Source organism: Pocillopora damicornis, chromosome 14, assembly GCF_964200805.1.
Source record: "Pocillopora damicornis chromosome 14, jaPocDami1.2, whole genome shotgun sequence".
In the NCBI taxonomy this organism is placed as follows: domain Eukaryota; kingdom Metazoa; phylum Cnidaria; class Anthozoa; order Scleractinia; family Pocilloporidae; genus Pocillopora; species Pocillopora damicornis.
This window is the reverse complement of record NC_142683.1, coordinates 4418482-4443361: the sequence shown is the minus strand read 5'-3', so window position 1 is coordinate 4443361 and position 24880 is coordinate 4418482. Positions and strand designations below refer to the sequence as shown.

At 43.3% G+C, this 24880-nt stretch overlaps 1 protein-coding gene across 1 annotated transcript in view; it reads right to left on the bottom strand.

The window, feature by feature from the left end:
- Positions 1 to 24880, bottom strand: part of LOC113676072 (dynein axonemal heavy chain 6) — a 49667-nt gene continuing 24787 nt past the window's right edge. The window contains exons 34-62 of the mRNA XM_089193431.1: positions 24521 to 24695; positions 23482 to 23751; positions 22937 to 23228; positions 22110 to 22249; positions 21877 to 21999; positions 21596 to 21664; positions 19699 to 20811; positions 19164 to 19381; positions 18466 to 18685; positions 17503 to 17805; positions 16549 to 16872; positions 15765 to 16418; positions 14923 to 15303; positions 13844 to 14056; positions 13133 to 13288; positions 12012 to 12461; positions 9989 to 11027; positions 9141 to 9395; positions 8596 to 8823; positions 7647 to 7857; positions 6583 to 6685; positions 5788 to 6012; positions 5301 to 5498; positions 4492 to 4682; positions 3404 to 3782; positions 2678 to 2915; positions 1885 to 2039; positions 1232 to 1375; positions 1 to 1012 (exon numbers count right to left, since the gene is read on the bottom strand). Of these exons, the coding sequence (XP_089049557.1) occupies positions 791 to 1012; positions 1232 to 1375; positions 1885 to 2039; positions 2678 to 2915; positions 3404 to 3782; positions 4492 to 4682; positions 5301 to 5498; positions 5788 to 6012; positions 6583 to 6685; positions 7647 to 7857; positions 8596 to 8823; positions 9141 to 9395; positions 9989 to 11027; positions 12012 to 12461; positions 13133 to 13288; positions 13844 to 14056; positions 14923 to 15303; positions 15765 to 16418; positions 16549 to 16872; positions 17503 to 17805; positions 18466 to 18685; positions 19164 to 19381; positions 19699 to 20811; positions 21596 to 21664; positions 21877 to 21999; positions 22110 to 22249; positions 22937 to 23228; positions 23482 to 23751; positions 24521 to 24695 (8689 nt within the window). The 3' untranslated portion in view covers positions 1 to 790. The remainder of the gene's footprint in view (positions 1013 to 1231; positions 1376 to 1884; positions 2040 to 2677; positions 2916 to 3403; positions 3783 to 4491; positions 4683 to 5300; positions 5499 to 5787; positions 6013 to 6582; positions 6686 to 7646; positions 7858 to 8595; positions 8824 to 9140; positions 9396 to 9988; positions 11028 to 12011; positions 12462 to 13132; positions 13289 to 13843; positions 14057 to 14922; positions 15304 to 15764; positions 16419 to 16548; positions 16873 to 17502; positions 17806 to 18465; positions 18686 to 19163; positions 19382 to 19698; positions 20812 to 21595; positions 21665 to 21876; positions 22000 to 22109; positions 22250 to 22936; positions 23229 to 23481; positions 23752 to 24520; positions 24696 to 24880) is intronic.

The window sequence follows — 24880 nt, the reverse complement described above, 5'->3', positions numbered from 1 at the left end:
TTTATATTTAGAAACAGTTTTATGATAAAAAATAACTATTTACAGTAAAACCATAAAAACCTGCACACGTTTTAACTTAAGGATACTGTACAGTTTTCCGTACATTCTACTTTCCTTTTCACAATTTCTTTTCAAAAGAGGTTCACAACACAGAGGCAATGAGTGTGTTTTAAATAGAGAGGCGATAACTAGTGCGTTTTTTGGCTCAAAGTGACGAAAATAAAACCTTAAAATGTACATAGGAGCAGTTAAATAGCTGGGGTTCTACGAATGTCTCACTCTCCAAGCCTCAAAACCCGCCCACGAGTAAACACCTTTGTGCGATGCGAACTTTGGTGTTTTTTAACAGGTTTGAATGTGTTTAAAAGAACAAGGCCCCACTGTTCGAAGGGCAGGAATCACTAACAAAACGTACCGCACTACACAACGGATAGAATTATATCCAGTGAATGGCGTTATCAACCCTTCAAACAACCGGGGCCAGAGGTGTTATTCCATTAGTATTGAATGAATGAATGTCCCTCGAAAATGAGAGACAAATGAAGTAGGATGGAAGGCGATATTTGGTATTTTGGGATAAGAACCTTCGATTCCAGTTTAATCTTAAATAAACATCTGCAAAAAACCTAGTGGCAACTAAAATTGAAAAGAATCGTTGAAAAGACTCGTGACCTAAAGCATTTCAGCTATGGATGGACTTCAAAACCAGAAAATGTTCTTCAACAACTTATTTGAAAACTTTTCAATTCATAATTTCACGAAATTCACACTGCATTGGAAAACGGTGACGTCATTCGTCCAGTTGACAGAGAAGAGCCACGCCACGGGTAATCCAATAGTCCGCTGGCTGAATAGACTGCAGATTTACGGACGTGACAAAGTTAGTAGGGTGACCAGTGGACGTGAGGGAGCTGGCACGAAGAGATGTTCTGTACAACGGACATTCGTACGTGTTAAGCTCTTCCTCTGTATCCTCTTTACCTTTTCCATCAGGTGTTGTTGATGGGTTTTGCTGAAAGTGTTAAAGATGAAAAATCATTATGCTATACTTTATGCTATACTTATACAAGGTATAACTTGAACGCGCAAACGCTCGAGTTCCTTCTCGATCATTATGCTATAAATTATGCTATACTTATACAAGGTATAACTTGAACGCGCAAACGCTCGAGTTCCTTCTTTAAGGGTAACGCTTCTGCAGTAAGATGCTCACAGTGAAATGCTTGCTTACCTGTACAGGAATGACGAGTAGTTCGGGAAGAGGGTAAAACCGCTGGCCAGGAAGGGATTCTTGCAAGCATCCTCGCTTGAAATCCCATGATGCTCCATCCAGATAAAGTCCAAAAACAAGAGAGCCTTCGTCCGTAGGAGCACCCTGAGAAAAAAGTGGTTCTATTGGTTTAGAGAGACATTATTAATTTAAAAAAAAAGTTATGTAAAGACTTCTAAATATATAGTCTGCTATGGTTATGTTGTAGTGCTACACTAAGATTTGAAAGATATTTTTCTGATCTCAATATATGTGAAATTCTCAGGTAGGTCGACCAGAATTTTTCGTATTCGAGTTTGTTGAAAAAAAAAACCCTTTTACGTGACTATTCCACTCAAGGTTACTGATTATTACCTTGATATAGTATTGCAAAGTTCTCTGAACAAGGTGGTTCTAACTTTAAGTCTGTGGCTGATACCCTGTAGTATTCTACCATTAGAACGAACGGCTTTTCAGCAGCAATTTCACGAAATGCCGTTCATTAATCGACAAAAGTTCCATATGCTCCCGTTTATTGCACCGGGCGAGGCCCCTCCCGACTTGGGGTCTAAACAAGTATAAAAAAAGTAACCTCAAGAATACTCTGTGCATGTCGCTCCCCTGATATATCTCACCTGAAAAGCGACTCTCTTGAAATCGACGTCGCTTTCACTATGAACTAGTTCATCATTCGTCCATTTGTCATTCAGCACTTGGTAGCAGAAGCTTAACGAGTCAACTGGGAGGTTACGCTGTCGGGCATGTGTCTGTAATACAGCTGTGAGAAAACCTGAGAAATAGAGAAAGACAGTTAATTCACCAAAAACGCAAAAGATGAAAATGTTAGGGATGCAAAGAAGAGAGAGGAAGAGAAAGAGAAGGAGAAAGAAGCGATAGCTGAGAGGGGTGACTGTAATTTTGTAATTATGAGAGCAGGGGCGTGGGCAAGATTTTTCAAGGGCGGGAGGGTCACACTATGTCAAACGTAGAGTAATCACCAAATAGTCATGTCGACCTCCACGCAATGTTTTACTTAATGTGACAAAAAAAAAGGCTTACAAAAGGAGGGGGGAGGGTCACGGGCACCCCAGGACCACCCCCCCTTCGGCTTCGCCCTTGGAGAGAGAAAAAAGTGCGGAGAAATGAGGATGAAGATGAAGAATAGCCGGGGAAGAGAAGAAAAAATTGAAGAAGAAAGAAGAAGAGGGTGAGAAGGGAAGGGCGAGGAGGAACATGACGGACAAGAAGCAATGACGGAGAAGAATGATGTTAACTAAGAGGAGAGATATCTTACAGCTAAAATGAAGCGATATATATTTTTCTTAAGAAAAAGAAACGAAACTGTCTACTATCATGCTGATAAATATTACTTTATCTTTATCTCTATTTCGTTCACTACCATCGGTAACCAGACAAATTATAATTTACCTTGCGGGAAAAAGAAAGCTGGTAACCAAAAAGCGTTCGGATGATCACGTGGTGGGAGCGTGGACATCGATGATTGGCTGGTGGTTGGTGTCGGCGTAACGCCAGTCTCGCGAGACACTCGGGACTTTGATCTTTTATCATTCCTGACCAAGTCTAACCAAGAGCTAAAAAAATCCACCCTTTTGGCAAGATTGTCAACCCATGCTCCCAGTGGCTTGCAGGATTCATATGCCGCTTGCTATAATGAATAAAACTAGTGTTAACATGCACTTAGACCTTTAAGTTTGGACGTCATAGGCGTAAAGTGTCTCCAACAGGCCTAGGAATCAGTGCCTACTAAATAAAAACTGACCACTAATTTATTGTCAAATGTTATCATTCTTGGATTTGGCTACCTAAACTGAACAAAAATATGCAACATACCGTAAAATGAAAAAAGTTTAACATGGAACTCAAGTCAGTAATGGTCTACAAGTACTTCACAATACTTAACCCTTTAACTCCCAAAATCTGATTGTTTTAAATTCTCTCCTCTAGCTTCTCTAAGTTCCCTTGTAAATTAGTTACGAGAATTTGGTTTTCGATCAAGATGACAACTTCTACCTGATAAGTTTGAGTATTCTTATTACCTGTTTGCTGGATAATGTATGGATATTAGAGGGAGAAGTTACATGTTGATCAGTTCTGGGAGTTAAAGAGTTGAGACACTCCATGAATGATACATACCACCCAAGCCTTTGGAACACGGTTGCTAAGCAACGCATCATACGCCTCCTCTAATTGTTCAGACATGAGCACTTCCCCTTTGACGGCCAGTCGCAACGATGAAAGTGATGTGTAAATGATCCCCAACAATCGGTCAAACCGATTTATTTCCTGTCTCAAAACTGTGACAAATGCGGACTGATCTGCGTGCTCGGCCAAAGGATCCTGGGATAGCTTCTTCTCAGCCACCTGTCTCAGGCGGTCTGGAGTAATAGATCCGCGCTTTGGGTTCATTAGATCAGCGGTAAAGTCATTAGTGTTGAAGTCCACTCGTGGAGGGAGGTACTTTAATGTGTCATTCACAAGATCCAGGACTGTGTCGTCATTGGTTTTGTTTGAGCTGTGGTAAAAATTAGGAATAAAAAATAATGGAAATAAAAGTTAGATTGACAGCACAGAGAGGCAAACACCGGTCATAAAATGAACAAGAAACTAATTTCGATATGATGAATTTCAAACTCAGTAATTTGAGTTACAGCCTACAGAAAGCAGTAACTTAAATTTTCCAAAGCGCTCTAACCAGCGCGTCATCCTTGACAGGTGCTGCTGCAAAACAAAAATACAGCATAGGCAAGCCCCCTGTGATCAAAATGCCTCCCCTTACATCAATAGACCACAATACTTTCTACTAGTCACTAGATTCTCGTTCTCAATGTCAACAACTTTCTCCGTTCTGAGAGTTTTTCCTTTTTCTATTTTTTTTTTAATACAAATAAGAAATGACTATTCTGAGGGTTTCCCCGACAGCCCTCAAAATTCGTAAAATCCTTAAAACCTTACAAACACCGAAGGAACAATGCAAGTCCAGTTCGACTCAAAAATCCCAAAACCACTTCATTTCTGTAGGCGCGACCAAATATATTACGTCATTAAAATTAAAACCATTTAAATAACCAATGAGTGCGCGCCTGAAATTGAAAAAATAAAATTATAACAAAGTCCGTGATTGCGCCCGCGCCAGGGCGTAAGCGCCAACAGATTTCTTTTTAAGTCCTTTTATGAGTTCAATAAATGCAGAAAAGTTTGCGACAAAGATGTTTCAGTCATACCCTATGGACGTGGTGAGGCGAGGCTGGGCTGCTAACAGGTCAGCTATGAGCGCTCTTCCTCGACCAGCAAGGAAAGCCGTGTCTGCATTCTGATCCATTCCGAAGAGTTCAGGCGCATCAGCAGCAGGTAGACCTTCAATGTACTCACAGCAAACTGACAAAGAGATTTCAGGTGGAGGTGGACGGTACACCTAAAATGAATCGGAAACGATATCATTCTCAAGTGGTTGACCTGTAGTTCAACCAGCACCCCACCCCTCCCCTCCTCAATTCTCATCACTTTTCAAAAGGAAGGATCGGTAAGTAACAAACGCAGTCCTTTTTTATGATCTGAATAGAAAGCCTGTCCCTTCATGACGTGATATTCAACTCCCTAAAGTTCTATATAGAATATCAAGCCTTTAACTCATTCTCATCCAACACCATTTGTAAAACGTTCTTAACAGATCAGGAAATAGGAGGAAATTACGGCCTTAAAAAAAATTAGGCTAATAAATTTCTCATAAAAAAAGAAAGCTTGTGAATGCAGAATTGTTTCCAGTTTTGGGTTGGGGGGGGGGGGGGGGGACAGCGGCAAATTGAAATGAGATCGGCTACGCAGGTTGTAAAGACTAAGTCATAAAAATAATGAAAAGTGAAAAAAATTTGAGGTATTCCTTTTCAAACAAAATGTTCATCATTCTCCAGGCCTACACTGTGCAGGCCTCTGCTATGTTCCCACGAGTAGGGAGACATGGTAAATTTTCATTGCGAACTCCTAATATAGACATTATCTAAAAGACTTAAATTATCCAGTACACCGCGCTTACATAATCGACAGTGTAACCATAGCTCTCTTGTAAGGCCAAAGGAGTGTAAAACTTTCCCAGGATACTCTGCAAGCATCGCTGGTCCCAGTTGTCTGTGACTCGGCCCCCATACACAATCTCCCCCGTCAGATATCTGATGGCTTTCCACGGCACGTCGTGAAGCTCGGTTAGTAACATGTGTAGCATCAAAATCGACACCTATTGTAGCGTAAAAAAGAGTAACTGCTTTAGCCCTGTATTAAGTGCAAAAAATAATCTTAAGAAAATCGGAAAATTCCGGCGCAGGGGAGAAAAAAAAAAAAGACAAATTTCAGTGGTCCGTACTAAACTTCAAAACGAGGGCTTGCGAAATTTTAAGTTCAAACAAGTTTTTTTCGCTTATTCGAACTGTTTAAGGAACAAGAAATACTTGTTGCGCTTGACTAGACAATAATTCTAACATTAAATTAATATGAATCAACATATAACTTTAGTCAAGAGATAATACCTCAAGGTCCGAGGCGGTGAATTCATACAGAATATTCCACCCCAAGGCTCCAAACTTCTTCCTCTCGTGCACGACGGCATTAAAGAAACACAAACCAAACACAAGTCTCTTCCAACTAGGCCCAGGCCCTGTGTCCTCCCACACAGACTCGGTCACCACCCCACCCACTCCCCCTAAAGATCGAAGCAAGTTGGCTTTGATTCCTGGGGGAGGTTCCACCGTCATCTGCAAGAACAAGTTAATGACATGTTTCGCGCATGCTCAATAAAAGAGTGATAAAACAAGGGAAGATTGGCCTAAGAGACCTAATTCCCACGTGGACATTGCCTTATGGTCACCCCGACAAGTTAATTCAGATCACTTCCCTTTTCGGAGATCCTAGGAGGATTTAGAGCAAGCCAATCCCGTATCCGGTTTCCGAGATCCCACGAGGATTCAGTACTAACTAACACAACGTCGCAAATTATTCTCACGGGTCATCCCATGCCGTGTCTAGCCACTCTTAACGACAAGAGAAAACTAGCAAGCTAGCAACATGTAACATCACTAATCATTATCGTTTCACGTTTGTGTCTAACAAATTTTTAGAGGGATTGTCCTACGGAAACAGCGAGTCAGAACATAGCCATGAACCAAGGCGGAAAACGCGGGGCGAAATTTAAAAGCCTTACCATATTCTTCCGCACTATACCTTCCCAAAAATATAGAATGGCACCATAAAGTCTCATATATGTCTGTGACTACTTATAGCAACATGCTGGAAATGCTAGAAATGCTAGAAATGCTGATGAGTACCTTGAGTCCAGCTTGTAGGATGGACACTGGAAACGAGGGGTCTGGTTTGGAGCTCAGCCACATCCGGAAATTCGGATGCACATTTGTTTCAGGATGTGATATCCTAAGGATAAGGATAGTGTAAGTTTTAATCAACAGTAAAACAAAACTCTCGAACGTGATTGGCTACCAATAGCCCGATTTGAGCATCAACGGGATAGTGTAAGCGTCATGTTCGTCACTAAATAGTTAACGTGCCGGGCTTGTGTGGGACAGATAACGCGTGGGGTTTGTGTATTTGGACTGTACACGTGGGACAGTTAACGCGCGGGGCTTGTGTACTAGGACTGTATACGTGGGACAGATAACGCGCGGGGATTGTGTACTAGGACTGTACACGTGGGACAGTTAACGCGCGGGGCTTGTGTACTAGGACTGTACACGTAGGACAGTTAAGGCGCGAGGCATGTGTACTGGGACTGTACAGGTGGAACAGATAACGCGCGGGTCTGTATAATTGGACAGCACGCGTTGGACATTTAACGGGGACTATGTGATAAGACAGTAAGCGTTATTGGACAGCAAGCGTTATTTGCGCGCCAGTTTAAATTAACAGGGTTCGTTTCATTTCGGCAAAAAGTCAACAGTAACAGAGCACATTGGACCCCAGTCCTATTGCCATAACTAAATTCCCTTTAGACGATTTGATTTTTTTTTAAAAATCATGGACTAGAATTCAACTCTCCTGAGCTCACTTAACACGCACTGAATAATACTTTCAAGGTGTCATCAGGGAAACCAAGTTTGCAAAAGCGGTAGAAGTTTTAAAGATCACAAGAAAAGGTTTGGTAATTTTTAAAAAACAGTGAGGTCACGAGGAGGCAGTGTAACTCTCTTTATTCCTCTCGTTACCAGACCCCCCTCACTCACCTTCCCATGATCACTTTAAGTCGCACGACTAACAAACTGACGCAATAAAAACCTACACTGTGCCCTACCCTCACCAACATATAGCAAAATGACACGATTTAATTTCTCCTCCCCTGACTCTCTTTGTCACGCGACCCTCTCCTCAATTCCCTCACCTTCTCACAATCATCTGAAGTCGCGGCATAAATGAGGCTGCATGGTGGCAATTCTGTAAGAAAACCCACTTTCCTTTCTGGTGGTAGGCTTTCGTGATTGCCTCTTCAGCTCTGGGGCCCTGACCCCTTCCTAATGAGATTATGTCTAGATGTAATGAAGTCCCTCGAGTCTCCCGCGCAAACCGCATGAGCTGCGATGTTGGATCTGAACCTTTGAAAAAAAGATAATAACAAAACGGTTTGATAAGTAGTCACAAGAACGGGGCAATATAGAGAACTGTGTCTCTGTTTTAAGACAACAAAGTATCAGAAATTTAGGAAAAAGATCACATATTGCCTCACGATAACAATTTTCAATGATAGACGGAAAAGAACAATTCTGGTGTCGATAAAAAATTCGAAACTCCATGCTCATAACGGTTTTCCGATGTAATCATTATAATAATCTCGATGCTCGATGGCAGAATATCTCTAAACGTACCATACACCATGAACAAAGATGCTGAAATTCTGTTCTTTTTTGAGCGAGAAGGGGGGTGGGGGGGGGGGGAGGAGAGACACCTGCGATGGAAAAGCATCCCATCCAGGATTAGTAGCAGTACTCCTGGGCGGATGGGCCACCTGCCTCGAGAACAGACTAACTCACGCCATAACATAAATAGGATTTAGCAGTGAGCATTACACTCGGGGGCTCTTCTTTTCCACCTTTCCAGGTTAAATTGGAACTTAGAATGTTGGTTTTTGCGGAGGAAGAAAAACCGGAGGACCCAGAGTAAAACTCTCGGAGCAAGGACGAGAACCAACAACAAAGTCAACCCACATGCGACACTAGTTTCCGGGAATCGAACCCGGGCGACAGCGATGGGAGGCGAGCGTTCTCACCACTGCGCCATCCCTGCTCCTCTGCCCTCATGCTGTGGTACTTTTTCAACAGCGCAGCGGCACTAACCTGGAGACAAGATAAAAATGAGTGGTTTCCTACTATTGGACTCTTCAAACACTTCCTGTAGATCAAACCCAAAGCTCGTGACAAACTTAGGCCCCATCTGTTGTTCCACAAATAGTCTGACAGAATCGACAAGACACTCGGGCCGCAGTACCTTGACGATGATAAGACGCTGAAACCTGGAGAGACTGGATACGTTCCAGCCGAGCTGAGGAGAGTGGTGATCCGTATCTGTAAAACAAGTTAAACCAAATTTTCAGCCCACCGTGGGAGACCCCGCTCAGCAGTTGGAAAAAGTGTCTGCCTATAAATGGTGATAATCTACAGAAGGTTAACTCCTTAACCCCAAGGAGTGACCGGCGTCTCTTTATTTCTCGTCATAGTGTCACTTCGCTGTATACGTGGGCTTAAAAAAACTGCGTAACAAAGAAAACCATCTCAAAAGGACGTGAAAATTTAGTCACAACTCAATACTATCTGTAATTCGCAACACAAAATTGCATGACACCGACACTGAAAATATACATATGTGACGTAACTCCACATACCTTCTGTTGAGGTAGCCTTCGTATTCTCGAGCTTTTGCTCATTTTCAATGAACTCGAATGGATTCTCGCTCGCGGCGAACTTGCTCCAGAAGGCACCATTCACTGCAATGTTACTACAGAGGCCAGCAAAGGCCGGAATGGAGGCTGACAGCTGAAGACATTCCTTCCAGGTAGACTCAGTTATCCACTTGGCTGGAGATTTGTTCATTTTCGACATGTATTGACCCAGGCTTCCCGTGACTGTCGTCTGACTTCCTGTGAAAATCATGAAATTTTCAATACATTTACTTCAGAAAAGTTCGATTATTATGTTTAAAAAATAACGCCATTAAAGGTTGGGACACTTCTTCGACAGACGCTCGGTCAGGTCGTGACAAGGATGGATATGACGTTAATTTTTTTCAGGCACCAGCAAAATTTCATCACCCAGAAAATCCAGTTTCGAGGAGCATGACCCTACATTGAAAAATAACAAATAGAATCAGCGCAAGCGGTAACGCAGAAAAAGAGCGTTATCGCAGGTTACAAGGTTTCTTATTCATAAACACCTAAAATTGAATCTCTTCTACGCAGACTGTCAGAGGATCAAGACCCTAACAGATAATTTCCATTGTAATACGTTGGCCATTATTCTTTCCGAGTTTTGAAATCACTGTTCGTCTTCCACTTCCAAGTCGATATCGATTTTGAAAGAGAAGTTAACTCTCCCATTCCCAAGAGAGATCCAAAATTAAATTCTCCTGACAATATGAATGCTGAGTTCTCAGAGCTAACATTACAAGTTATGTATGGCAAACAGTTAGGAGAATTTAGATCGTGAGGATTAAAGGGTTAAAACAGGTACTCACCCTTCCAAGAGATATTCAACTCCTCTTCACTCTCGAGTCTGTCTGTTATGGCAGCGACCGCTGATCCACGCAAAAACCAATTCCACTCTTCCTCGTCGATGGTTTTGTCCCGTGATGTAGCCATACTGTGACGCATGATTCCCGCGCATAACATAAAAGAAAACGTGAGTTTGTGACACGCAAATAGTGCGTACGAAACCACCCGATAGACACTCTCTGTTAGAAGCTCTACCAAGGCTTGGAGATATTGCGGCAACGAAGTTTCATCTTTCGGCCTGTGGACAGTTATTCGACGTTTAAACCCGGGTCGACTCGCACTTGATACAGCAAGTTTATCCTTTCGTATGGGTCGAAGCGTACCTGCGCTACCAGGCCTTATGGGTGACTCACTTCTCGCAGTCTGTGCTGGCTCCTGAGCGGACTCAATGCAGCCGTCAAAGAGATCTGTAAACCAGGGCAGAGAAAACTGGTACATAACATCCACGTAAGCTAAATCTGTGAGAACAAAATACAACACCGCACCCCGCGTGGCCACTGGAAGGTATTTCTCTCGACTGAAGTTAATCTTCTCCTTGGTCTCTTCTGATTGGACGACACGCGTGTGAATAACATTCGCCACTTTCTTGCTGTCATCCAAAGTGGAGATAAGATCTTCGTCGTCCAGGATGTTACCACGTGACTGGTGAAGCAGAGACAGTGATCGATCTTCCAATTCTCTTAACTTGTAGCGATCCGTTACCAAGCCATGAAGTAACTCTTTGCTACTCTCCTCTAGCTTTGGTCTTTCCCTTTGGACCACGCGTGACAGCAACTGGTCCTGCAATCCATCTAGCGTGACAGTGAAGTTTATCACCGTGACTTTAATGCACACTTCCGGTAGAAAGTGCGGGTTTGCCAGGGGTGTGGTCATGTATAACCGGAAGTTGCTGTTGTATTCGATCTCGGAGTCACCGATTATCATCATTTCCTGGTTACCTCGTGTAATAGTATTTTTGCTCAAGATTGGGTTAAGCGACGGGTCCAAGTGTTCACCCAAATCCTGCAAAATCGAAAAAAGTGTCTGTAACGGAAACACCGACCGCATGCCTGTTGCTTTTGATTCAAAACCTTCTCATAAAGGGGTAATTTAGTATTATCAACTGGGTTGATAACGTAAATTGGCCACCGTAAAGAGTTACAAGGCTGACGTGTTAGCATTAACAACTCAGTTGATAATACCAAATTACCCTGTTATATCTCCCACCGACGCAGCACCACAATTTCTTTGAAAACTTACCCCCTTCCCATTAAAGTCGATAATCCAAACAACTTGCAAATACCATTTCTTAAAGACAGTTTAAAGAATGTTCCCTCTTTGTTTCTAGGAATGAGGTGGCCTTACGTCGGTATACTGTCTATTGAAGATGTAAATACTCAAAAATGTTTCAAATCCGATTGAGGAAAACAGAAAAAATAACAAAATTAGCTGGTGTTATGTTACCGCCAACAACCAATGTTGCGACCTGGTCAGAGCTAACCTGGGGCGAGTTAACGTTGTCAACGTCAGAAAGCTAGCGATCATTTATTCAACTGGCCATGTTTGAATTGGAGTCAGAGTTAATGGTGGGGGAAGGGGCCGGGAAAGGCGAAAAGCGCGTATTATTTATCGCTCCATCCCTCCCCTCTCCTTCTTTTCGACCGTCCCTCACCCCCTTGGTACTAATTTCTTTCTCTTCCCAGCCCTCCGCTATTGTAAAAATCAAAGATGGCAGCTATGATTTTGACCAAGATAATACCGAGTACTCGTCCGTCCGTTATAGAGCTGGATTTCGGTTTCATATTTCATTTTCATTTCATTTAGCGCTTTGGACAATTATTGGATTTTAGCGCTATATAAATAAAATTATTATTATTATTATTATTATTATTATATCTGATCGGTTTAGTGAGTGGCAGCAATGTTTTCAAGCTCATCATGGAGCGCGGTAAACTGAGATCAAAGCGAACCATCGATACTCACTTAAAAATAACTCTTATTACTTACCTCAACCAGAACCGGTTGTCCTAACGGTATGGCACTCTCTAATGTCCGGAGATAGCCTGGATCCGAGGCCTTGACAATCTTGAGCCCGTTATCTTTTTCAGTCCGCGTGATCCACTTAGATGCTTGCTCCTGCGGGTCGATCAAGAGTGGCCAGCGGCGACAATGCTTCATGAGTACAGCATTCTCAATGGAGTGTTTATCGTGAGGTAGCCCATCATTCAACCAAGTCTGAACTTCGACAGGCTCAGACAGAAACTCTGTTAGTTCAAAATTTTCCGACACTGGAATGTTCTCCGCTTTGCAGAGCTGCAGCCAGTGCGAGAGAAGCCGGTGCCTATAGGATGACGTGAAGGCACCTAGGTAAGCCACCGCTGCAGAGGACACCAGTGTATCGCCAATAAGACCGTGGGCGTGTTCCTCCTGAGAGCTCACCGAGTTGCTCCAGCGAACCTATGAAAAGGTCTCATGAGATGAGCGTACAAATACATCTCGATTTGAGACCGCAAGATTTTGAGTTCCGCGGCTATGAAGTCATGTTAAGTGGAAGACGCGTTGGTCTGGGGGTTAGCGCGCAAAACCCGAGATAGAAAAAGCGGGTTTAACTGAACCATGGCCAGGTTACTTTGTTGCGTTCTTATGCAAGCTGACAAGACGCTTAGCTCTCACAATACCTCCCTTATTTCAGTACAACAAGACTGGGGAGAGCCAGTTAAATGTTAACACGCATTTCGACCGAGTAACGTAAAAGCAAACCCGAAGTAATCAAAACAGCCAATCAAAACAAAGCAAATTGAAAGAAGGAGCCAATGAGAACTTAGAGAAAAAACAAGATTATCCGACGCGCGGGAAAATGCGATCGACCAAGTCGCGATTGGAGCTGAGCTTTGAATCTGACTGTTTGAGAACGTGTTGCGTGTTTCTGGACCAATCGCCGAGCGACGTTGAGCCAATCAAGGCAATGCCGTTTTGCTTTGGACACTCACGTCAATATTTCACTGAGGTGTTAATTAGTTCAACAAGGAGGAAATACAGAAGTAACAAAACACTGCCTTCGAGATGCCACTTCGAAAGACTGGCATCCTAGACTACAGGAGAGTCCCTAAGTTTTTTTCTCGTCGTACCTGCTCTTCAGCCAAGGCTGCAGTAAGAATTGAAGCCCTCTTCAGCCTCACAATAGTAAGCTCCTTCTTCTGTTTGAGTTCCTCCAGCTGTGCCACACTGCTATCATATTGTTGCTTAAGAAGCTGAAGCTGTTCCTGGATTTTCAGCAGACTTAGCTAAAAGCCAGAAATACCAGCTTTTTAACCACACGTATAGATTACTAAAGAAACATTCGATACATTTTTAACTTCTCTATACCTTGTTCCGTAAGAGCTTTGAAAAGCCCCCGGGAAGGGGGCTCATTAGTTACCCGGGTTTTCTGACGGGTGGGGTAGGGCTTATCTCAAAGTGGGGAGGGAGAGGGCCTCTAAAAAAACTCACTCGGACCAAACCGCAAGTCACTATTTCTCTTATGCTTTGTGGCCCAGATTTATTGAATAACATACAAAGAGAGCATTTCTTCTGTTGTAAACCTAAATTATTCGAAAAAAACCGTTTGAATCGCTTTTGCACTGCGAGAAAGAGGGGAAGCTAATGAATTCACCCCACTGCAAGTTCGACCCCTAACGTATGACGGGTTCGCCCGTAAATCTTTCGACCCATTTTCCTATCACAGAACGTATTCATTTCCCGTTAACTCGCAAAGGTGGTGAGGGGCAAACATGCAATGGGGCGCATTCGCCATAAACCAAAAGAAAGCGGAGGAATCCAAGAATGCACGTTTGTCATACCTGCTTCTGTTGCAAATTTTCTTTAGCGATTAGCAGAGCAGCTTGTGCTTCTTCGCATCTTCTCTGTTTGGGTTCCACGATCTTGTACACCTCAGCGTAATTCTCCAGCGCCAGCACCCACTGACACATGGACTTACAAGCCACCGATATCTTACCAACAGCCTCTGGGTTAAACTCCGGATGCTGAGTGTATCGTTTGAGGCGCGTGAAGACCTGGTGTAAGGAAAGAATTTGTCGACTAAAAAACGGCAAGGACACATGAAAAGGGCTGTAATCGAGCCAAGAGAACAGTCCAACCGGAGCTTATCCCGGTTTCCACAGCATGAAGCGAAGTATCATCACTCCCCCTAGATGGGATGCTAGTCGATCCCAAGGTTACCCCCCAGCATTTCATTAGACTTCCCTGATAATTCGCCTGTACCCATTTTAACTCCTGGATGGGGAGAACAATGACCAGGCCAGGCACACAGCACACAGCGCAATGATCAGGCCAAGTCTCGAACCAGGACCGCTCGACCTGGAGTCCAGACCACTAACCGTGAAACCACAGCGTCCCCACCAAGAACCGTTTAAAGTTCATCTATAAGTTAAGTTCTTAGCTGTCAGGCCTTTGAACGACAGTGAGGGTAAGGGTGACGTCACTATGATACAAATACTGCTATTCTTCGTCAGCAAATGAATGTAAATTACTGTGGTCATGTTCACTAGTTTCTCGTCTATATCACAAAAAAGGTCACTCTCGACCTTATGTATCCATAGACATACAAGGCTAGATGTTCTGAAGGTGTTTTCTGATTAATAGCCATAATACAACAACGTTCTTAAAAGCACTGTAAACGTGAACGCGTGTTGCGATCACACGCTTTGCATTGAGTAATAAACCACTACCCACCAGTTATATTAAGCGCTCAACTTTTCAAGGGTACTGCGCATGTCCCAAACTAACAAGCCAAACAATGCAAACGACACTACCTGCTAATTACATGAAGACCTCAAATTCTTAGACACACCCTTCCTGTCTCAAATAACAAGTCGAAAATTGCACAGAACACTATCCACCAGTTACATGAAGAGCTCACCTTCTCGGGGACACTGTTCTTGTCATAGCCAACAAGTTTTTTCAAGAATCCCTGATCACCAAGCAGCAGTTTAGCCGAATTCCAGTCTGGTTTCTGCTGCAGCAGGACACAAACTGCCGACAGCACCGTCATCACCATCGTAGGAGGCTTGGTGTACACTCGGATCTCGGAAATGTCAGATTTATCCAGAGAGTCCAGAGCCACAATAGCTGCCTTCAGTTGTGGTAAGGCTCCTTCTAGGTCCCTCTGAGCTTCCTCCGCTATCGCCTGCACTCTAAGGGCTTCCTCATTCATGATTTCTTCCTCTTTTTGTACCACACTGTGTACTTGATCCACTGCTTCCTGGTCGCAGGCGAGCTGTTCAAGAAGCTTTTCTGCGTCCTGTTAATGACACCAAGAAACGAAATAAAGAAATATGTTTTTCTGTCTCGTCACGAACTTACTTGGTTCACTAAATGTGATACGAGTTCTCATATTGCTGGGATCAACAAAGTCAAAGCTTTGTGTAAGTAAATAAAGTAAGTGAGATGGTAGAAAGAGATGGTATACTCAGAAGACGCATCCGTCTAAAAGAGAAAAGGAGAGAAGAAAGGTAGAATGAAAGACAGGAAGGTGAAAATGGAATGGCAAACTCGTTAACGATTGAAAGAGATAAAAAGAACAAAACAGAGATAAAACAAATGACGGACACACACAGACACACAAGAAAACATGCAGACGTAAAGACAAACAGGAAGGAAAGGACGAAGCAATATACTACCCACGCACTTTAGCGCACGCATCGAAACAAACAAAACAAACAAACAAACAAACAAAATTGAAAACCTCGGAAGATTACATACCTTAGCTTTGTTCTCAAGTTTAGGCCCTAATTGTAACAACTCAGTTTGCATTGTGCCCACCAGTTCATTAGACTCTGACAGCTTTTGCAAACCAGTACACAATCTTTCGCGGTTAAAACTCAATTCAGCTCGCTTGTCGTTTAATTTACTCAGGTACAAGCGAACAAACTCCATGTAACTTGTCGGAGTCGTGTAATATCGTCGGCGCAACTCTTCATAAAACTTCTGCGTCTCCTGTTCAACGCTATTGAAAACTTCAACAAAGACTTTAGAAACACTTTCCAGTAGAGCCTCATTCGACTCTGGATCTTTCCCCAGTTCTGAAAGTTCCAGAAAAGACACGGCCACTGACTGAAGGGCATCCAAAGGCCATCTGTCAAACCAGTCAATTGTACAACAGTTTATGAGGGGCGGGTACAGGCGGCAACGCCGCCGAAAACTGGATCCCGCGGGGGTGGTGGAGAGGACCAAGTGTAGCTTCTGCTTGACGCGTTCAAGGAAGAACCGAAAGATGGCTTCTTTCGTATCTGAAACGCCTTGAAGTATCGCATCTCTTTTTAGATCCAAAGAGATACGCTCAAGGTCCTCATGGTCGAAAAGGCTGGCTATATCAGCTCCAGCTAGGATACTCGTCACATCTTCAAGGAACTCGTCCTACAAGGGAGTCACACCACAGGGTAAATCTCATTCCACACGAGTTGAATTTGAATTTGAATTTGGCAAAAGGTCTCAAAATCGAGCAAAAGAAATGTAGCTGTTTTCAAAGAAAGAATAATCGACTGACCTTAACCAAATTGTCTGACAGAAAAAGCACAGTGTTCTTTCCCTTTACTCCGGCCACGACACAAGCTTTTTTCACATCGTCTCTGAACTCCGATAAGTTGTATACTCGTGAGACATGAGGTCTCAAGAACACACAGTCTTCAATAAACGCTGCTAGCTTAGCAACCGTGGCTTTGCCGGTACCCCCAACCCCGACCATCTGCATGTGTTTCCCAGGCTGACGGAAAACACGTGCCGCCCGTGTCACGTGCTGCACTGCCATGTCGAAGAAAACAAAACGATGCTCCACACTTCCCCCTGATAGGTTGGCTTTGTCGTAGTATTCCTGGCAAAGAAGAACACTCCATCAGTCAAATACTGTTCAATGAGGTGATTGCAGTTTTCAATCAACCCTTCAGCTCCCAAGATCCACTTCTCCCTTCTAACTGCTATGCTTTTCCTCATAAAACAACACGTGAAAATATGGTCTCATTCCAAAATAACGCCCTCCAGCTGATAAGATTTTCTGCTCTCATAACCTTTTTACAAGATAACTGATTAGAATTGCACGAAGAAGTTACATTTAAATCACTTCTGACAGTTAAAGGGTTAAGGCCACGAGTGGAAATCATCAGTCTGTTAGAGAAAGGAGCTCAAGCTTATCTGAATATGAACGATCTTTTTTTCTCGATTGTCCCAATCTGTATGTAGAATGCCTTGGGAAAACACTAATACTCAAGTTTTCCTCAAAAAAACTCTCGCCTGTAACAAAAAAACACATCCCTCACTCATCAGGACTGTTTGCAGTTCTGTTTGCTTCTTTTCGTTTAACTTCCAAGATCTGGTTGTTAATTCTCCCCTCTAGCTGCTTCACCGTGATATTCTCATTACCTGTTTCCTGGTTAATGTATGAATATTATAGGGGGAAATTATATTTATCACTTCTGGAAGTTCAAGGGTTCAAAGCGAAACCCACCTCTAAGATCTGAGGCAATCGATCATATTGGCGCACAGAGCGATACACTCGAGGGCTGTGTGGTTCACTTCCTTCCAGAAAATCCCCAAAGATCAACGGCTTTTTTTCCAGTTCCTCGGCACTCCAGCGTGTCTTGAACCCATTGTGGAGCTGTTCCGACAACACTCTGTGGAAGTACCGTCGGTCAGCATCGTTCGTGAGCCGATCGTGCAACACTCGTGAGGCTTCGTGGCCGAGCAGCTGAGCGCAATGGTCACGTGATGTGATGACGGATGGGTGGGCTTGTAACAAGCTTTCTATAACCTGTTAATAATCCAACGAGAGTTCAAGGCAAAAAAACTAAATTAAGTCAGCGCAAAGTCAAGAGCTTTTCAGTCACGTACAAGACCGTTACATAATATAAAGGGTAGTTAAAGCAAAACTTAAGTGTCCACAAAGACCAGTCGGAGAATTCAATGAAGTGATTTAAGGATCTTATTAGAGCTTACGGGGAATACCTTAAAGACTTTAGGCGGAGAAAGATGACGGTGGCTCTCATAAACGCTGCGACAAGAAAGGAAAGGGCGGGCGGGCGAGCTACAAGAGGCGGTTGCAGTTGTCAGGTAAATGGCTGCCGGGGAACCTTTTTCCGAGAACCTGCTTTGAGCTATTTTCCACGAACCGAAAGCCTAGCACAGGCAACTAGGCGGTCAAATTGGTGCGCGGCCGGCCAAAATCGATCCTTTCGCGCATGCCGTCGTTTGACCGCTTCATTCCTGTCGTACCGCCTATGAGAGCCTGATCGCTGGATAATTCACAATTGATTCTAGTTTTGCGTGTGATTTTCTGAGAGACCAAGAGAACGAAACGAGTTTTCTGAATCAATCACAGAGCGTATTCACCTGAAACCTTTGCTATTCCGTCATGATTTTCTTTTAAAAAATAACATTCAATTGAATAACGATATGTGCTTCATTCACTTACTTTATTTAAGTCGCGCAGATTGAAAGTATAATGTGACTTAGCTGGGGTGGGGAGGAGGTTGGCACTAAGATCAAAGTACAGCCCCATAGCAACAGTCACCATAACCTCACAGGCGTCCCGCACATCAGGTACAAAGTCTGCTTTTTCAAAAAAGCGTCCAAGCTGTGTGACGTAGATATGATGCAGCCACTTGGAGTCAGGATGAGGAAGATAAAGCACACTAGGAAATAAAGGGATGTCCTCCAATCCATGATATAACAAGTACAAGGTCTTGCGGAATGGGAGAAGGGGGGCAAGAAATCACGAATTCGAAAGAAAAATCAAGAGAGCGGGAGGGAAGACAAGAAAAGCACCCCTGGGGGCTGATAGCAAGGCACATTTTATTTAAAATACGATGGGTAGTCAGATTAATTGTAAAAATTTCCCATTGCACGTGGAAGTAAAATTAAAAGAAAATAGCATGGACTGACTGATCACTAAATCCATAATCTCCTGATAAGAGCCAATCTAAATGGAGTGTTGAAAGTAATCCGGGATTGCTTAAGTTTTTTTACTTCGCATTTTTTCACTCCAGTTCTCATTAACTACTTCTTCTTTGTTCTGAGTAGCTGTTGTAACTACTTTGGGTTTGGTTTAACGAAACTCGATCGAAATCTGATCGAAACCGCCTTACGCAATTCTCTGATTACCCACCCTACCTGAAATGCCTCAGCAACCGACCATTAATAGCACTTCTTCCTCCCCCTGGGGGAGCACAAGCCGCTAATAGTGTAACGTCATGAACCTCCTTCCACTGAAGCTTTGTAGAGTCATAGAAACCTTGAGAGTCAAGGAACTGACGGAGCAACTCCAGAGGGGGCTGGGACTGGAACGCATCGGGTTGAGGTAGATTGATGTCGTCAACAAAGAGAAGAACCTATCGTAATAGGCAAAACCATTTATCAAATAACTTACTTTTGCTACGAGAATGGCGAATAGTAGGGAAGAGGCATAACTGAACTTGTGTTGCGGGGGGTATATCTGTGGCTCTCTGAACACTGCCTTCAACAGGTGACGATACAACCAAGAGAATAATCAAGCCTTAATTTCAATCAAACGAACTATCAGCGCGCTCCAAGACAAAGGTAAATTTCTTTGGTTGTTCGAACGTTACCTTACATTTCCCTCTTCCCTTTATCTGCTGCACACTTAAGAGTGAAAAAGAAAGACAGTTGAAATTTCTAACAGACAGACCTTTTTTCCTGGTCTCGGTCCCAGTACGTCCCTTCCTCTCTTCACCAACTTCGATTCAATAAACTTCTGCGCCTTTGAAGAGCTTGTATAAGCCGAAAAAGGCGTGGAGTCGAACACCACCTCAGAACCACGCCCTACACTCTTCACCCCTTCAGAGGCTGTCATATCCATAATGCTATCCACCAAGTTCATCCCTCCTGTTCGAAACACTGCTCCTAAGATTGTTCCCGTGCTCGTTCCACTCCCACCCGGTTGGGACAACCGGACCAACGTGTCCTGGATCAATGCACTTTTCCCAACACCGGTTTCTCCGGTTAGCAAAACCGGTTGTCCTTTTAACGCCATCAACGAGAGGAGAAACGCGTACCGGACTGTGTCAACGGTTGGAACGAGGGAACGATCGATCTCAAGCTGATTTTTCATGGGAGGGGGATCGTCTAGAGTGTTGAGAGTATCTGAGATGGCAAATTGATTAGACACTGCCTTGGCTATCAATGCGCGAGTCGAAGGAACGAGACTGCTCCACAGTGAAAACTGTCCGCTCTCCATGTCAATGAAGTAATTAGCCATGCTGTCGTTTCCAGGGGGTAATCGAACACCGATCGGGGATTCGATATCAAACAAATCACGAGTCATTGTATCAAACAATTCCCAAATTTGTGGACTGTCTTTTGCAAAGGTATCTCCACTTTCTTCATCTTCGACAACTGTTTCAAAACGAAGATTTCCCCCGAATGCCCAAGTATATGCGAAAACATACACCTTTCCGAGAAAGCTTAAAAGCTGGGAAGGATTGCGTTGTATGAAAGACACTTTCCGAATAGGAATGATTTCTTGTTCGGAGTCATCGGCAAACGTGACGGCTTTAGCCGAAGTTGTTTCCGACAATTCTGCTCCATCTTCGGCAACACTCGGAGCTTCGCTAGCAAGGAAACCACCCTGGCTGTACATAATTTCTAAAAAACCGCTGATAATACTGCAGAGAGTAGAAACAATGCTAAGATCCGGTGCTATGATGTATTGTAGCTGGCTGTAGTTGGAAAGGAAGCGAAGTCCTGTGTCTACACTGTGTTCAAATAGCTGGAGAAGATGATTGAATACCTCTCTGGGGAGCTGGTCAAAACAAAGAAAAACGCGTTAAACCAAACAAACCTTTAAAGAGAAAAATCCTATGGTAAATAATTATCAATGAAGAAATATTCTCGCTGAAATCCACATAGAAACAAAGACACTCTCTTTGTATAATTAAAATCTATCCAAGAGCGTAACCCTAAGGTCCCTAATTTGATCAGCACTTTACTTCTCCTCACAAAGTCACCCCTGAATCACGCATTAAGGTCATGAGAATAAAGGAAATGATCGCAAACTTAAGAACTGTTGATTGTTTGAAAAATTCTCCTTGAGAATAATATGAAGACTATGAGTGTTAAGGGTTAAACGGGAACCATTCAAATGCCAGCCTCCCCTACCGTACTCTCTCTCACAATTCTCCAATCCCTAATTACAGACAGAATGCAATTAGAGCGGACTACTCGGTCGGCCTGGGTTGAGTCATTAGCCTTACTAACCTCGCTTACGTGCGACTCAACCCAGGCCGACCGAGTAGTCCGCCCTATTCGTATTCGGTGTAAACTCTGAGGCGGAGAGGAGCATTGTGAAAGTAAAGCACACGACCACAACTACTGCTGGTCAGGGCTAGACCCAGATCTCTCGATCCGGAGTCCCGGGCGTTAGCCGCTGTATCTCCCACTACGAGAACAACGAAAGTAACAGAAGTATCTCCAACAACTTTCTCTCTCTGTGTCATGAAATTAAATGTTAATTTTAATCAGATATTGAGTACACAGTTTTTTTCGGTGCGTACAGAGTTTTTTTTTTGGTGCTTTGGTTAGTTTACCTTTGTTTGTTCTTTGAGCCTCTGAATCCATGTTTTAACGTACGGTCTCCAACCTAAATCCTTAGGTTCCTGGAAACAATTCAGAAGTTTTGAATGAGCGCATGGGAAAGATGTTCATTCTAAATTGTTTCGAGGCTAATATTAAATCATTTATCGCCAGTCACGAGTTCAGTACTGACGGCAGGCCATATCTGATTATCTTCGAAGTAGCTGTGAATCAGAGTTGCAAGTTGTTCGGAAGTTATGTTAATCGTAAGAAGAAAGAAGCAGATTTTTTTTACCATGTATACCATTCCGCAACGACTGACTGTAGCAGGAGACGCCATGGCCAGATTGTCAACCTCAAATAAAATCCTCATCCCGTGACCCATTTCTATCCTCTCTCCATTGGCAAGACACAACACCTGTCACGCAATAGGAAATGCTCAATTCAGTTTAATGTCACGCAATGTTTGTAAGGTTCTTGTTCTTAAGGGGAAAACAGAAACACTGGGAACGAGGTTTCACTTATCACCTTTGTATCATCCAATACGGTGTTAAGGTTTTCAATCCAGAGTGTATCCACAGGTCCGTCCATCACAATCCAGTGCCAAAAAATGGGCGTCTCCTCTCTGTTAATGTTACTGGCGTCTTCTGTCGCGGTCGCTGTTTCAACTGGCGAAGAAACAATTTGAGTGCTTTTCAAAAAAATTATTCGAAAAATTTCCCTAACCTGGTGTAATGTTGTCTTAATAATTTCGAGCGTTTTTCAAACCAAAAGCAAAGTGAACATTACAGCTAATGAGAACAAGGCAAAATATCATGAGCCAATGAGATCTCGAAGTAAACACGTGCATTCCTTGGAAGCACGGTAAAATCCGGGTAACCGAGTCCCTTTTTACGTCTGATTGGCTGAGGAGCTGGTGCGAGTTTTCTCAACCAAACTTAAGAGCTCCTCCTGTGAATGGATCATCAACATGCGACGATTACAAAATGGTGCTTGACCCGGGTTCTTCTGTGGGTCACTAGTTTTCCCACTGATTTTACTTACAACCAGAGGGGTCGCTATTTAAGAATGTAAAGTAGATGAATCTGAATTATGGGCTAAACGTAACAAAAACAAAATTCAGATGTGATTTTTACAGAGCAATTTTCAATTGAGTGTCAAAAATAATCTGAGACTGCTTTGGTATTGCTTTACTTCGCTCCCTGATTGGTCCAGAAAATTCCCGCCATTTTTTCAACCAATCAGAGGCAGTTGGTCACTCATGCACTTCAGCGCGCTTCAGGCAGTTGAGTTCTTATTGGCTCTTTGAGGTATTTTCCTTCCTTCTGATTGGCCGTGGTAAAGCAAACTCTTACCTTCACTGTTCTCCTCACCACTGATAGCCGACACACTAGTGACAGCAGACTTGGCCGATGAGTTCCTTGATAATCTGAGTGCGTTAGCGGGAGGTGTGCTCGACTGCTTTCGTCTGGTTCCTTGTAATACTCCTCTACTATTCTTAGCATATTTACGGTAAATGTGAGACAAGAGGCCATCTTTCCATTCCATAGTTGTGGAATTCACCTCGCCATACAGCTCACCTACTGTCACGCACTTGGGGTTCAGTGTGGATACATAGACTGAGCCACGCCTCGCTTTGGCGGCGCGCTGAGATGAACAAAGAGACAAAACAACAGCATGAATTAATTTAAAAAGCACGGATTTTCTGGCATCATCAAGGTAAAGAAAAAAGTTGAATGAGTCATCGAACCAAACGGCTCATCTAGATCTGCATCTCATTCACTCCCCGCTTAAAAGTATATCAACATTGTACGGAAAAAAAATTCCTTTTTACGGTCACTGCTGGGTATAAACGATAAAACTGACCCATAACGAAAATAAAACGTGCAAATTCTCATACCGCGTGAGATTGGGCTGTCTTTGACGATCCAGTCTCTTCAGGGTAGTCCCCAGTCCCTTTCATTTCCAGCTGTTCCCGCGCTTGAATGCTCGGCAATACGACCAGCGCGCGCTTCAGGATCTGACGCGTGGTGGTTTTTCCGCCACCAGCTGGTCCAACCAACATCACACCATGCCGCACTTGTAATGTGCTGTTCAACTGAATCACCTTGTCGATCTGCGAGGGCCAATACTGAATAGACAACTCGCCTAGGGCGGCCTTAGCAGCTTTCTGAAATAAGAAATCCAAAAGGTGTTGTCTAACCATAACACAGATCACATTTAAATGAGGAGGAGAAACGTGCGCGTAAGAAAACTTGTTCAAAACTTTAAAACAATAATACCCTCCCTTCGGTGCTTACTCTAGATTGTGTCCACCACACAAATGAGTACTAGTTTCGCTTGAAAATATAGAGAAACTTGACAGAGCTAAAGGACACTTCAATGAGGCAACTTTTCCGCAAGGTTCACAGTAACTTTTTGCATAGGGGCTGAGCCCGAAAACGGCCGTGTAGCGGAACCCAAACACGAGAGCCTTGGCGAAGGCGAAAGAGGTCTTATTGGCGGCGTCGACCACCGGTAATCGACTTTTATTGAAAACTATGATTTGGACGAACAGAATCGACTATGTAGGGGAAAAAATCAACTAAATACACTATGCTAAGTTTGAAAAGCAGAACGAACTATACATAAATCAGAAGAGAACAAGGCTGGGTACAGACGATGACAACAGTTTGCGATCAATCCATTTAACCCTTTGACCCCTCAAATGATTAGCATCTAGTTTCTCATTACAATTTCACTACTGAATCATATATTAGGGTCACAAGAATTAAGTAAATGATCACCAACTAAAGAAGCTCTTGATTGTTAGACAAATTCTCCTTGTCAGCACCTTAGTAAATGTCTAGAGAACAGTGTGGAGAATATGTATACTAATGTTACGTTGTAAAGGGTTAACTTGGGAACTTTATGGCATATACTCAGTATTCTATTATCACCTTCAGCAACTTGTTGTCCGGAACTGGTGGATCTAAACCAGGAAACAAGTCTGCCAAGATGCTCTTAAACAATGGAACATCCTCTGCGACAAACTTGGGAATATTGGCGTCCTTCACTGCGTTAATAATCAGGTGTGATTCTTCTTCTTCCAATGTCTCAGACGCCATGTTAAGACTGAAAGAGAATAGAGAAGTATTATGAATCGAATCAGCCAGAGTCTCAACTTGTTTCTCTCTCGAAGTTTAAGATTTACCACACTAGAGTTGAGCCTGTCTGGAATAGCTATACGCTATCACTTTCTCTCCTAGCAATGATCGATTGATAAATTCTACTTTTATTTTTCATGCACCGTCAAGCGA